This window comes from Squalius cephalus (assembly GCF_949319135.1).
Source record: "Squalius cephalus genome assembly, chromosome: 7".
In the NCBI taxonomy this organism is placed as follows: Eukaryota; Metazoa; Chordata; class Actinopteri; order Cypriniformes; family Leuciscidae; genus Squalius; species Squalius cephalus.
This window is the reverse complement of record NC_137128.1, coordinates 29,674,173-29,690,248: the sequence shown is the minus strand read 5'-3', so window position 1 is coordinate 29,690,248 and position 16,076 is coordinate 29,674,173. Positions and strand designations below refer to the sequence as shown.

The window sequence follows — 16,076 nt, the reverse complement described above, 5'->3', positions numbered from 1 at the left end:
GTCCATTTTGGCGGGACGTGACGTGCACGGGCGCCCTCATTGGTGCTTACGTCACGAGCAGTCCCTCGATAGGTTGCAGCAGTTGCTGCAGAGCAACCAATAGGCGCGTGAGCCATCTCGCCTAGGTCTGCTTGTGCAGCAATGCATTTTAAAATTAATGCAAAAATTAAGGATAATTTTTTGGCTTCAGTATTCTCGAGAAAAGGGATTTTCCCGTAGCGTAAGATAGCTTACACAACACAAGAATACTCTCATAAGAGAAGAGAACTATATTTAAAGGAAATACAAAATCATGAATGGACTATAGTTGTTTTTCTACAAAGGCTGAGGCTGAAGGTATACTGCAAAGGGTCAAATGAATACATAACAGGTGGTCTACAATATTTATTCAGTGTGAAACAACATTCGTAGCTGTCAGTCCAACTCAGATAATGTTTCCTCATCATCAAGCCAGGAGAGAAACGCCACCTCGGGCTATGGAAATGTGATTGGATTGTTTCATCTGTGACATTTTGCTCCTCTGTGAAATATTCAAATGTACTCATATACTATAAAAAAAAAAAACTTGGCCTTGCCAGTCAAACTCACATGAGTTTTCCAGAGAAGACAGGATAAAACCTAATTTAGTGTTTAATCTCTAATGTAACATTTGCCCTAATATTGAGCAAATCAGTAGTGAACCAAAGAAGCATTCAGTCTTATGTGCCATTGCCATTAAATGAAACAAACAAAACAGACTGTGGAACAGATGATATTGTCAATAATGGGATACGTGTATATTATTTACAGCAGGTAGAGAGTAAACTGAGAATTATATTTGAAATTCAAGGATGAATGCGCAAGAATTGTGACTTTGAAAGAAGTATATGGTGGATGTTATAAGCGTTGGTGGATGCATGTCAGCAGGGCTTTTCATGCACAACAGTCAAAGGTTGAAATGCGAGTGGTGGAGTACTACAAAAACATCCAGAAGCTGTACTGATTATCAGACCGAAGTTATTAATAAAAGAGGATGAAGTGTACAGGAACCATGAAATAGTAGCAATGCATTAAATGCATCTTTGGAGTATATAGCTAACCCAATATGACTAAACGATTAAATATGAGAATTTTGTGTTGTCTCTCAGTTCATTATTTTATACATTTGTACATTTAAATACAGGGCTTTGATGCTCAGATTATGTGAATGACAAGTGTATGTAGTGTATTTTCTGTCAAACCACCCGAGTTACCTCAGACTCAGTAGACAAACATATCCAAAGTGGTAATTTTGATTAAAACATAGAAGGCATTTGCACCAGTAAGTGGAGTGAAGAAAGCTCTCAGAGGAGTCTGATGTGAAATTCCAAAGAAACCAATTAAAACAAAAGGGAGGGAGTATTAAACAGAGCCAGAAATCCTTCACCACCTGTAATAAAGCATCCTCCAGAGCCTTAACAGAATGGATTACTATAGGGTCACAGTGATGCAGGGGATTGACAAATCATGCATTGACAACATAATAGCCAACATGATGAAATGAGATAAAAAAATACTTCTGCAGCTTTCTAAGTGAATCCTTACTGACAATGGATGACAGTTGGTTGGGTTAAAGCAATATGAAAGGATGCTGGTTAAGATAGTGTTGAATGATTCATGTCTTTCTTGTTCAGAAGATATTACAGGGCAACTAACTAAGGATCTTATGCTTTCTCAAGTCCAGGGCATGTAAATATCACACCCCCTGAGCAACAATCACCTCCACCAGGGCAGATGTTGGCCTTCATTAAATGAATGGTGGACATATTTTACTTCATTACCGTAGGCCTACTTAAGTAACTTTTTTCAAGTAGGCCTATCTGTACTTTAGCTTTTACTTCACTACAATCCAAAGCATAATATCATACTTTTTACTCCACTGCATTTTATAAAAAACGTGTCATACTTGCTTGTTTCTTTGAATGGAAGAAATCGTCAACCACTCTGAGACCAATAGAGGTGTCTGATTCGTGAACGAGCTGATTCAGTGAAACTGTTAAAACGGTTCGTAAATCGCACTGAACGATTCATACATAAAATGGACCGTTTCATCTGTTCTCGACATCAAAGTACAGCAAGAGCGATTAGAGAGCAGAAGCTCTTATGCTTTCGAATCGCTCACATGGTACTTTGATGTCATACACCGAACGGTCTGCGCATTACCGCTTTAAGTCAAACACACCTAATAACTTTGATTCAAATAGAGATCTGGTCAGAGAGAGTCAACAGTTCACAAGTCTGACTGAAAATGAGCCACGGGGAGATCCTCAGAGCTTGAGTGCATTCCCAACTGATGGCGTAAAAAGTATGAGTTACTAATGCCAAATTTTAGGATTTATTAGCCTATTGCAGGCCTAAATAAAAATTATATTTAGGTCACGACTTACAAAGATGGATCCTATACATTTCTTTACAATTTAAAGGTACACTATTTCAATGGTCAATCGTGGAAGTATATTCTGGATATTTGATATATATCTGATATATCTGATTAGTCTAGTATTTGAGAACTGAGTGTCCAGTTTTGTGCGAGATGAGGAAATCCGCCTGTGATGCGCTCTCGACATTTGTCATTACTGCCCCACTCATTAAAAAAACATTTTCAATACGGTTCCTTGTGCAACACCTAGAATCATACATACTGCGTATCATATTATGAAGTCATTGATGACTTTGCATCAATGAAGACCAGAAGTGCTACATTTTAAATTCAGGTGAAGTGTAATCCCACTAAATGGAAGCAAGCGGATTTGAGTCAATTCTCTATATTTTATTATTTAATAGTTATTAGAGTTGAGTTGTAAATATGTATTTACTAAATTATTTTATTTGGTGCATTTTTTAATAAAAGCATGTCAATGCAATGTTGTTGCATCTTTATACATATTTTGGGTGGAGAGGTTGGGGTGATGGCTGATTTCGCCTATATAGGGCAACCAAATAAAACTAAAATGAGATGGTTTGTCCAACTACTAAGACAAAACATTTGACTTAAAAAAATGTCTTTGGAGTCTGAAGAGAACTGCTTCTCTGTGTTCAACATATCTTTTTGATGGAATGTGACGCTGTGTTTGCAAAAAGCACGTTTTGATTCAGCCAAATGCTGTTGTAAAGGAGTTGTTGGTCTTGTGAGGTCAACAAAACAAAAACATACAAAGTTTAATTATCCTGGCTCAAATTGCTTGGAAATAGTAATAATATTAATATAAATTAAGAAAGAAAAGGGTAAGAAATTATTAAAAATGTGCATATGTGCTGGATGGAGAAAACAGTGCAAAGCCTCTTTGGCAACCAATATTAAAGCCCACACACTGCCCACTTTTACAAAAGACCATTAATTCACAAACAAAAACAGTAAAATAACAGCACTGCAGCATCTCAATGGAGCACAACTGACCATCAATCTAAACCCACCACATTTAATTCTGTTCTAGTACACCAAATAAATCAAATGTTGATCGCTGAATTTCTAAAGATATGGATTATATGCAAGTCAAGTAGTTTTACATTAGAAGGAATTGACAGATATTAACCATATAAAACTTTTATTTTGAACTGGAGAACAAGTTCAAGTTACAACATATCAGTAAGCAAATTATGTTCCCAAAAAGAGATGATTTTAAACTGTACCATTGACATAGTCCATAAAAGGAAACCCTTCTGTTTTAAAACAATGATAAGTTATTCTAATGAACACTTAAACAATGCAAGGGGGAAAAGACCAGATGCGTTTATAACATAACTGCATGCCTGTTAAAAGATGACTGTTATAAAGAACAAATCATACAGTCCAAAATCAATTAGCTACAGCAAAGACGAATTTCAGCGAGGCACCCAACCTTGGCATCACATGTGCTAAAAAATGCAACAACAAAAAAAGGTTTGACAATATGATCTGACAAATATGAGCAGCTAATATAGCTTATTAGAGTAACTCCACAGAAGGGTAAGATCATATGTAGGGTGAGAGGACATCATTTGGCATATTGTATAGTACATTTTCCCTTTGAATAAGGTCATGACACAACAATGGCTAGTACAACAAAAGTTATGTGTTCAAAAAAGGGGCGAGGAGGAATGTAGTCTATGCATTCACAAACATGCGGCCATTATTAAGGCATCTATACCTCTGTGCATTGTTGCCAAGAATCTCTAAATGCCCTACAATAAGCTGGAGCTTGGAGTTGTGTGCTGATATTTCATAGTGTGGGATATGCAGAAAATTACTGGACTGTCTTTGACTGTAACAAAATCACATGCTACAGTACTAAGAGAACATGCGAAAAATGCTCCGACATTGAGATCCAAACACTCTAACAACATTCTGGCACTGCGTTTCTTCACAAACCACTGAATTATCTACTCTACCAGACCGACAAACATCTTTTCTTTCAACAAAACGTATAATTGAATGGTAACAAAACTCTTGAAATGTTTGCGAAACCTGCTTCGGTGTGTTATCCAAAAAGTGCAAGTAGCAAGTCCGGATTTACTGCGTTCAGTAGTGCTTTTCCTGCAGGTAATCTTTCATTTTGTTCGGTAAAGGCAATTTCTGGATCAGATCTATCCGTGTGTACTGGCGAATAACAAAACGGCACAAGTACTGCATTGAACGCACTTGCATAAACCTTGAAACGGGATTGGTCAGTCTAACAGGGTAGGTGGCGGAACCCGGTAAGCGGGATCTGGAGTAGCAGAACGCTCCGTTCTCCGAATCCTTGACTGAATTATCAATGAGATCCACAATTGATACATGGCCTTCGATGTCAGGCTGCTCATAGAAGCTGAAACTGCCGTTCGAGTGCTCAATCCGCGTGTGGAGCGTCTTACCCTGTGAGCGAAAGCTCAAGCTTAGGAGATATCGATCGTCGGAGCTGTCGCGGACTAAAAAAGAACCGTCTGGAAGATTTGTCAGCTTTTCTTCTGCCTCCCATCTGGTGATGGGACCCCAATACCAACCCTGCTTGGCTAGCTTCTTCAGTTCAGCTGTGAGACTAGTAACCACCATGGGTCCACTGTTCTGCACAGCATCATAGACCCGCTGCACCCCTGGAGCAGAGTTGGGGTCAAAGTTGAGATGTTGCATCACTCTCTCTGCAACCTGAGCGTGAGTACCACCAAACCGAGAGAAGCTTCTCTGGAGATAACTATCGGGCAATGGAGGTAGCATGGGGGAAAGAGGGGCTTCGAGTCTGGAGCCCTGCAGTAAGACATTTGCAGTGTTTAAAAAGAGCTGGTTCACCGATGATGACTCCATGAAGATGTCTGGTGACAGGAGGTCCTGGACAATAGGCTCCTCATCTACATGAAGAGATCCTTCTGACTGTGGAACAACGTCCATGGGTGTGGGGCCATCTAAGCAAAAGGAGTGCGAACCTTCGTCGTCAGGATAGAGTACATCATCTAAAGGCATTGTGTACTGAATATAATCCTGAGCTGCAATACCAATGACAACAGGCACATGTTCATCCATTTCAAGGTGCAAATCAGCATTCTGAGCACCAGAATGGTGGTCTGGCACACGTCTGGTGATTTTCAACGAATTGCTAGATTCTTCAAACTCTCTCTGGAGGTTTAGGATGTCTTGGCGCACACCGTTGAAAGAAGGACTTGGATCTGAGGAGTTCATTAATGCCTTAACGTCCATTTTGACACACATCTCCTCTGAGTTCACTGGTCTGAGAGGCCACGGGGTGGGACTGTAATGATGACTATGGACGGATGTGGAGCGGGAGGAACGCTGGGATTTTATGTCACTTAGAGTAATGGGCGCCGAAGAGGAGGAGAAGGTATCATCATCTATAGAGCATACAGATGAAGAACCACTCTTGACCTTTGGTTTCTGTTTCGCCGATAGTCTTCTTTTCAAGGTGCCCATGAGACCCTCGCTCTTAGATCGGACTTTGGATCTTTTTTCGTCCTCGTTATCCAGGTCGCTGCTGACGAAATCTTTGCTGTAGCATCCTCCAAACAGAGAGTCTTCAGCAGAGAAACTGGCTGCCAGGTCCGGCTGCGATACAGCATATTCGTTCTCCTCTTTGCCTTTAATGTTCAATGACTTTCTTATTGTTTTCAGACTGATCTTCTTCATTCTGAAAGATCCCCCTTAATGATTTGGAGGGGGATTACGCGTGATGTTCTTGGGATGAGGGAGATGACTGTGAACACTTACACATAGCTGATCACATAAGGCCCACAACTGCCATACCTAACAGAGAGGATTGAAAAAGACATTAATATAGAGTAAAACACAGAGAAATCTTACATAAACATTCATTATATTTAGGATAAAAAGATGATCGCAACTAATGTTACTTTCGCAATGAGACTATAAAATCAATACAATTGGTTAGTATGATTGTGAATAGGTCTTCACCAGTTTATACACCTTTTTGCCTAGACTAGCTCATCTTGAGAGGTCCTACGCAGTGACAAAAAAGCACAACAATGCTGTCAAGTGTCTAATAAATGAATAACTTAAGTAATAATTAAATGAATATTAGACTACAATCAATGGTTGGTCTAAATGGTCACATTTTTGTCTTTGTTTTGGGTCATGTCCAATTGTTAAGTTATATACACAACAGTTTAAAAGTTTGGAGTAAGTACATTTTTTTTAACTAATAGGCCTACTTTTTTCAGCAAGTAGGCTATGCATTCAACTGATTAATATAGTTACAGTAAAAAAAACAAAATCTTACAAACACCAAACTTCTGAACGATAGTGTATTCTCACTTCAAAATAAATGACTTATTTAAATAGGCTAAATAAGATCTAAACAATAGATCAAATATATTACTTTGACTTATAGGTCGTTCCGTGTCAACTAAACCAGAGGTCCCGGGCTAAAAATTTTGCCGGGCTAAAATTCTGGTGAAAGAAATACGTAAATGAAGAAGAAAGCCAAAATATTGCATTTAGTAGAGGGGGGACAAAATGACAATTTTCACCTGAGCACTCAGAGAGGTGTGTTTTATGCAATTGTTTTGATAGAGGGAAACCAGATACATTTCTAGTTTCAACATTACATTACAACATTCCCCATTAAATGCAAAAAGTATCAGCTGTGTGTGTGCAAATTGAACCACATTTGGTTTTCGACCAATAAAAATGGAAAAAAAATAAAACTTGAAAATTAAGCCGCATTGAGATCCCCTTATCTATGCGATTGGAAGATTTCAGAAGAAAAGTTTGTTAATAACCAGCATCTAAAATCATAGAGAGATATTTTTAATCCTTTTTGAGTGACAGGCACACAAACTTTGGAAAAAAAACGTGTTTATGGCACTCAGACAGGTATATTCTATGCAATTGTGTTGATAGAAAGAGAACGAGATACATTTCTAGTTTCAACATTATCTGTTGTTCAGATATTCCTTTTTAAAAGAAAAAAGTATCAGCTGTATGCAAAGTGACCTACATTTGGTTTTTGACGACTGAAAATGTGCACAATTTACTCATGTTGCTGCATTAAGTTCTCCATATCTCTGGGATTTAACCAGATAAGGCTTTTAAAATGTATACCAAAATAAATGTTTGTTAAAAACTAAAATCAAAAAGGATATTAAGATATCTTTAATACTTCTTGAATTACAGTAATGCAAACTTGGGGCAAAAAACACAAGAAGTGCTTTTTCCCATTTTTTAACTTTCACTGTTGCCATGTAGGCTAATGCAACAAAGCTTGCTAAAGTCAACAGATTTAACTAAAAGACCTAGCAATCTCTGTGTAAAAATAAAATAATGATGCTGCCATCTTTCTAAAGTAATTTTACCCCCTGTAATTTGGCTCCAAATCTCTGGTGAAAATTGTCATTTTGACCCCCCTCCAGGCCTCTACAAAATAGTGGATTACTCAGTCACTATACATCTGTGACATTTAATATTTTGGCTTTCATCAACATTTATGTTCGTCTTTCGTCAGAAAAAAAATATAGGTAAACAAATTAAAAAAATTGAACAGGGGAAGTTTCCAAACTTTGGTTGATTTGACATGAAATTACCCTTAAGAATGTTGTTGTTGGCTGGTATTCGTAGTCTAAATTGGTAGAGTCAGTATAAAGTAGATTTAATGGTGAAGCTGAAACGGAAATATCAGCAAAAATAAATGAAAAAATTGTTCAACACGATTACCAGTCTCTTTCTAATAGAAGTTGCACACATAGCCTAATTATGAATGGGATCTAAATACGCCACAACAGATTTAGATAGAGTACAGCACAGAAGGACATGTCAACTTCATGAAAGTATTTCAAATCATCTACCCAAAGAGATAACATGGAAGTAACATGCACAAATTAACACACACACACACACACACACACACACACACACACACACACACACACACTAAGATCAGCAACATGAACCAATAAAGTAAACATGGTTACAAGGGTTTTTAATTCATGCTGACTTTGAGGGCTATTTTTTTTCAATAGATGAGCACAGATTCAGTCGAAATTCACCAGATTAACTCAATATAACTGAAACAATATTGCACACAAAACAGCGTTTTTAATCTAGGCAAATGTCTTGTTATCAATGAAGGCTGACGTTCACAAAATACTGGCATTATTTTACAGTAGGTTAAGTAGTTATGTCTGATTGATGTCTGTCTGACAGGGATTAAATCTAATATGTAAAGTGAACAAAGCTGATAATAGATCTATAATATGAATTTGTCACCCTGCTAACAAGTTATACATTTTAAAGTTCAAAATAAAACACTTCTTGAATTCATAAATATGAGCGAGCTAACGCTTTAAGAGCAGTTAGCACTCAGGCTAACCTGTGCAGGCCCTGTATAATAAACATTACTTCTATCTAATGCTACAACACTAGCCATCAATATTTACACACATATATTAACTATACATTACCTGATGTTCCTTGAATACACTGTCAACTAACAGGAGTGGTCATATCAGTGTCCGGAGAGTTATGAAATCACATTAAGAGACATTATTACTTCACGACTAACGTTAGCTGATACCTGCACTTACAAAAACAGCGCAAAAACGAACTCAATTTTCACAGAGACGATTAATAATGGCCAGTTTATGACCGCGTTTTGCGATAAAGTGACACCTTACGCTGTGGACTTTTTGAATTGTGCCTATTTGCGGCGTTTGAAACTTTTCTCTAGCTAGCTGCCGTTTCTCCATGTAATGTCTCTTTCCTCTGCCCTCTTTGTTTGCTGTTGCATCATGGGAGTGAATGTGAAAGAGGGGAGGAGACCTTTGATGCTCGTCGGAACACCAGTCTACTTGGTGAGCACAAGAAACCACATAAATATTATTTAAATACTATTATTTAATTTATTATATATATATAAATGCCAAGTCAGTTGTCACGTTTATATGTTGTCACGTTTATTTGTTGTAATTCCAATTTATTTTGGCGAACATAATCATATTTTTGTAACGTTACGTTTTGCTTTTTTTGGTGAATAATTGTTTTACTGCTTGAACCTCTATGGAAAGGCAATTAAATAACAACCTTTAGTTTCCAACATCCTGACAAGTTACTCTTATGAGTATAGTAGGCCTACACTTATAGGCTACACACTTTAATGTTTCAGGAGTGACTGACTACTGCATTTTATGAGTCCCCTAATATTATCGTTCCATGTGTGTATGGAACACTCACTCCCGAAACTGCGATGATTTTCACCGTGGTAACCATAGCAACGTTCTAGCGTAATAATAATGTTGCAAATAATGTTCAGTTTTTAGCAGTAAGACCTCATATAGGCTATGTCATCAGGACAGGAGCCATCGGTATTCATTTTGTTTAGCATGTAGCCTATGTTTATTTGACTCTTAAAGTGACAGCAGCCGTTGACTTGCATTTTATGGTTTCAGCTTAAAAAAAAGCACTTTACTTCTTTACATTGCATAAGCATTCAGTTAATGTAGGCCTATCATTGAATGGAAGAGAGAGCGCATGTAAACATCACATCCTTTTGATTTTCCCATCAAAAATGTCCTGAATCCTTCACATAAAAATCAGTCAGACTTTCATAGACAAGTTAAGACAACCTATAGGAAGTCGGGGGAAGTCTTATTTTTTAAGTTTCTTTATAAGCTGTTCACACATTGTCAATAAAAAATGTGAGTAGGCCTAATACATGAACATTCTTACATATAGCCCTTTTAAATGAACAGTATCTTGTTTCTTGGTTGATAACAATAATGCCAAATTGTGTGTGAGTGTGAATGTGTCCCAAAACTCTCAGTGGTTGTATTACTAAATCAAATGTGTGTGTGAAGCGGACCCTGCAAATGTGCGGGAATAAGGAACATGGATGGATGGATGGATAATGGTGGTAATATATATTTTTTTTCTCTATTTGAGATTTCAAGACTGTTCATAGATATAAACAAAAATAAACACATTCCAAATTTTACATTGGTGTAGGTTATAAAGTGTGAAAAATAGCCCTTTAGTCCCCTACAATGTTTAGTCTTGATTATGGAAGAAGGCAACTGGTAAATGCTTTCATCATTACAGGGATTCAATTATTTTTCAGCTGTTTAAAGTTGGCATGAACCAGAAATTGTGATTGTCTTTCTCCCCTATTGTGACGTAGCCTAGGATATAAGAGTGAAACTGCTTCTGCTTGAGAAAAATGTAGGACGTGATAAGATTTAGTTCTTCGGGAATTGTTCAGATAGGAAGTTGGTCGTTTCTAACTAAATGGATGTAGATCTGAATGCCAGTTTGGTGTTATGGAGGATAGGCTATTTAGTCCCACCCTCCGCTGAGACATAGACTATGTCATGAAGAGAACAGATGCCGTTTTAAAGGGGAGAGAAGGTTAACGTGTTTGATTATAGATTACGAGGGCATATGATTTTTTTTTTAAAATGATGATGTAGCCTACATGGATGAATCATTTATAATAATCACTGCAACTGCAGCTATAAAAAACTAAGAATTCTAACATTTTATTTCATGGCGATTTAATACTACATATTTTACAAGGTTATGTAGTCATGTGAATATTGATTCATTCTGAATATAGCTTTGATTCTGAATTGAATTATTTCTTTAATTATTGAAATGTATGTGTTTTTCATATTTAACAAAAGAGACTTAATGAGACATATTTTGTGACATTATTGTGATCATAATTGGAGAGCTGTTATTTGTTTATTGTACAATTTTAAACAACAAAATATAGATATTCTCAGGGTTACTTTTATTAGGAACAGGTTTAATCTATCAAACCTTAAGGTCATTTTTGATCATTTGTATATATGAAGCTACTGGCACTTCTTTTAAGAAACCCAGGAAAAGTAAACCAGTCTGCTCACAGAAAAAAAAAAAAAAAACCTTTTGCTGTGCTTTTGCACATCAGACTTTTAGATGATTAAAGTGTGGTCTAATTAGTGTCAGTAATATTTAGAGGGCGCCTATGCATGCCAAGGCCAGGCTAATTGATGTCATACTCTTTCTCTGTGTTGTTTTTTCCGCCCCGTTTAACTGACAGAGCTGTGGGCTGTTGTGGTCAGGTGTACTGAAAGCTACAACAAGGAGACAGATACTCTGCAGAGGGATAATTACCTTCAGTGATAAGAGTTAAACAAACACCTCTCTCACAGACATCGCAATGGGTTCTGCTCTTACTGTAATGCATTTTAGAGAAAACGACTTCTACTTAGAACATTAACATTTTATTTAGTATTATTATTTATGCAATAAATCCCTGCCTTGTTGGCACAGAATTACGGATGATTCATTTTTTTTAATACAAATGTCAAAAACTGTATTTTGATCATCCACTCAATAAAGCTTAGTTTTCACTAATTGAATGAAGTGATGTAATCTGTAAACAAACACTGTTTGGCCATTCAGAATTAGAGCTACGTTACATTGTCTGTATGTCAAACGAATAATCTCCAGTACTTTTGAACAGTGACGTGACAAATACCGCCACGACAGCTCGCATTACTTTCCCGTGATAGCATTAACTGCCTCAGACTCAATGTCATCTGACATGTTTTCATGCCTCGATTGGCGGCGAGGCCAGATGGAAAACATGAGCAAGAGTGATTGACGTGCTCGCGAGGGTCGAAGGTCATATTAAGCAGTCATGACGGGCCATCCTTTAGCAGGTGCACGCAGAGGGCTGGTGAGCAGCAGGACAATGAGTTTGATTGGGGGCGATGGAGCCCAGTGTGAGGGTACGTGTGATGACTCACCCAACAGGCTGTTCTCATTCACTGCAGAAGTCTTCCTTGTGTGATGGAGTGATGTGAATGAAGGATCGCAAATCAGGGCTGATTGTCGACATAAGGCTTCATTTCGTTCTTCAACGGAGAGAGCTGACCCGAGTTTCCTTTACAGCTCAAGCGGCACACGTTAGCACAGGACATTAACATCGGAGGAAAAGAGCTTTGACTCCAGTTTGAGAGGTGCTAAATTATTAGATTCCTTTACTGAATCAACACTGAACTGACTTGAGCTGAATAATGACACTATTATCTTCTTGGGAGCTGCTTTATATTTGAATTAAGTTCACTATAAAATGAACTTTGCAACACTGACACTATTTGAACTATTGAATCAACTAAATTGAGCTGAGCTGAATAATGACATTATTGTCTTTTTATAGCTGCTTTACAGCTGAAATTGCATTTGTTTCATAATTGAAGAACTTTGCAACATTTAGTACTGTTTATTTGTTTATGCTTTGAAACATATGTATTGTAATGTGACTTGACTTTACATCTTTTGGAGCAAGAAATACTTGTGGATTGCTTGCGGAAAATGACAATGATGAATCATAAAAGAAACCAGTGCTTGTGAAAATATAGGCCTACTGCAAAACAAATATATGATTTTCCTGTATAATTCCACAGAATTTGTGTTGTTTAATACAATAAACTGGCTACTTTAGAGGATGTTTTGGTAACCAAATAGCCTGTTTGGTCAAGTGCTTTTCCATTGTAAGTTAAAGAGCTGAAGCACATTTCAAATAATAGGACTGAGAGTTGTTGGTGTGCTGCACTTGTCATTGTCATTATCATTTGATTAAACATCATCTACTAAAAATAAATACAAAATGAATGACAATAAGGCTTTACAAGCAAACAAAGCAGAACAAAATTGTAAACAAATACAAAGTGCTCTTGGTTGGTTTAACAGCTATTTTAATTGCATCTAGCCTGTAAGAAGCAGAACACATTTCGATCTCTCACCCAGACATGTCCCTGAAATGTGCCGAAGCATTAAATGTATTCTCAAACTCACTGTTTGATATGTCTCTCCACTGCTAGCTTTGCTTGATTTCTCATTTTCCACTTTGTCTGCTAGTGAAAATAATGCTGAAATTAAGATTTCTCTGGTACCCCTCATTATCTGCACCAGACACCATATCTCAATCGCCTGCTTCAGATGTACCTCTGCTTATTTTATTCATACCAACACAACGCTTTAGGCTACAGTTGAAAGTAACTAACATCGGCAGGAATGGACAAGCTTCATTTTCATATAGCTTCCTGTACCGGTTCCAGGGTTTGTTTGTTGTTTTGCCCCCCTTGTGTATCCGTTTCCTCCTGACTGGCACTGTTACCCTGGGGCCTGTCTGTTTGTGATATTTAAATATCTAGGGAAAGGGGGATGCTGCCATCAAGAGGTGTGATAGCATCTCCGTGGAGGAATTAAATATTTAAGCTGCGTAGCTGTTATGCACTGCTGTGAGACCGAAGCGCTTTTGCAAACTGCACAGTTTTATGTGAAGAATGTGCTACGTTTGTGCGAATGCAAACTGAACGAAAATGTGCAGAACTGTGTGGGCTAATAAAATGTATATCACAGTTAGTCATCTATAAATATCACACAGTCAGTATATTTCAGACATAACTTTACTGTATGTCACAATGACAAACTTGTTTAGCAAACTTTAATTCATTTTTAAATAATGAAATCAGGTTTTCTGTCGTGATATACATGTCGATGTGTGGTGGACATTGGGGCAGGTCGGGAAAATGTTTAAAAAAATGATTATTTATTTTGAAAAATGAACATAAAATATATATATATATATATATATATATATATATATATATATATGGAGCCTGTCATTACATGAAGCATTGCAGTGTATTTGATGATTGCTTAGTAATAAGTTAATAGTAATAGTGCAATGTTTCTGAAATTAATAAACAGAACATAGGCCTATGAAATCAGTCTCTCAAATGCATTGTATCACATCAAATTAAATTAAATTATTAAATTAAATATATAATCATAGTGAATATTACTATATAGATATATGTGTGTGATGAATATTAAAAATATAAATATTGCTTAACACTCATTTCACAGTGTCCACGCAATGTTCAAATGATTATGCCACTGAACAGCTGTCTATTGCTATGTCTCTAAAGAATATTTTTATGCTGCTTCTTGAATGAATTATTTTTTTTAGATCTATTAATAATTAATAAACAATAGATTCATTAAGAAATAATAAAATTAAGGTAACATCAACGTACATATCCATGTCAAAAACAGATTAATTGCACATTTAACATCTACTCACAATCCATGAAAGTATGACTAAATGAGTGACCGTAAATAATAGTGTTTGAGATCTTTACAGGTCATGCCATTTTTAAATAAGACATGCAGAGGAAATGTGCTTGGGTCACAAATGCTGAAACTGCCATTAGTTCAGGTGGTTACAGACAGGAAAACATGTCAACAACCACCGAGGGACTCCTGCCAGACATTTACCCCCTAGGTTTAATAGGCACACTGGTGCATTGCCATCCACGAATGCAAAAATCAGGTGAGTAAATAATCACAAGTCATATGTGATTATTTTGGCTGTATTTAATGGACTGTTTGTGTATGCAAACCTCAAGATTTTTCTGATCTTCAATAGCTGGCCTAGAATTGATTTACCTAATATGATATAGTGGACGAAGCAAACGAGCACAAATAAGAACAGAGACACTGCATCTTTGCTTGAGAGATGACGAAAAGCGGAGAATTTTAAACTTAATATGTTTTCTTGTTGGAAAATGTAGGAAATGCATTTGCATCAAAAGGTATGCAAAAATATCATCAGCACCCACAATGAATATATTTTGGAGCTGAACGAGTAGCTCAGCTGCACATCTGAGGTGCCACAGTGGGTCTATGAGGCCATAGGCGTCCAGTCTGTTGAAATGGGGTTTATTTTCTTTCTGCTTAGCTTAACCCCACTGGTTCCCTGTGGTCTACACTCACAGTTCTGCTGCATTTGCTCTTTCTTTGATTATCAGGAAGAAAACAGTATATACTGTGCCAAACTTCCCTGAAGCGAAACGAAATTTGGCTTCTTCCACACAGACCAGCTTTGACTGTGCCCCCAGTGTCCCCTTATAAAGGGTTCCCTTGTTATCCAAGACTTTGATGAGACTAAATTTAAAGGTTGAAAACAGGTCAAAAAAAAAAAAAAAAAAAGAACATAATGTTTCGTCAAGCGTATAGGTAGACCTGACAATTTGAGCACTTTCATTACATTCCTTTGTGGAACAAGCACGAGTGAATGCAGAACAGGTTATGACTGTTCTCTTTGGCTTTATAATATGAAACACACTGCAATAGATATCTGTTGCAAGGTTTCTTTTATGAAATGATGTGCAAGTTTGAACATTTCTGTAGTGCAGTCACGGTCGGCTTATAAAATATTGCTTGTGGGATTGAGATGGAATAGTTCCAAACCACCCAGTGGGTTTCCTTGTGATAATGAATTATCACATCTGTAGAACAATAGGATTTTTGTGCTTAAGGCTAATTGAAATGAAAATTGCAACGACAACAGGAGGAAATGAAGTCAAAGAGTCCAGTAGAGGGCAGTGTTGCTTTTAAACAGCGTTTGGGAAGCAACTGAATGGCAATGCTAATACGTCCATTATGGGGAATGCTGACAGACCAACAGGAGTTTTACAACATTTTTGGTGGCCACATTATGAAAAAAAATAACTAAATAAAATAAAAAACATTAATAGATTAGGCGAACAGGTAGTTTGTGCTTGTATATAACATATATTTCGTCACA

At 37.0% G+C, this 16,076-nt stretch overlaps 1 protein-coding gene across 1 annotated transcript; it reads right to left on the bottom strand.

Moving 5' to 3' along the window:
* Positions 1 to 4,154: 4,154 nt before the first annotated feature.
* On the bottom strand, positions 4,155 to 9,233 carry socs6b (suppressor of cytokine signaling 6b). The gene is made up of 2 exons (XM_079877789.1): positions 8,899 to 9,233; positions 4,155 to 6,226 (listed from the first exon to the last, which is right to left on the bottom strand). The coding sequence occupies exon 2, from the start codon at positions 6,107 to 6,109 to the stop codon at positions 4,517 to 4,519; it is 1,593 nt and encodes a 530-aa protein (XP_079733915.1). The 5' UTR covers positions 6,110 to 6,226; positions 8,899 to 9,233; the 3' UTR covers positions 4,155 to 4,516.
* Positions 9,234 to 16,076: the final 6,843 nt, after the last annotated feature.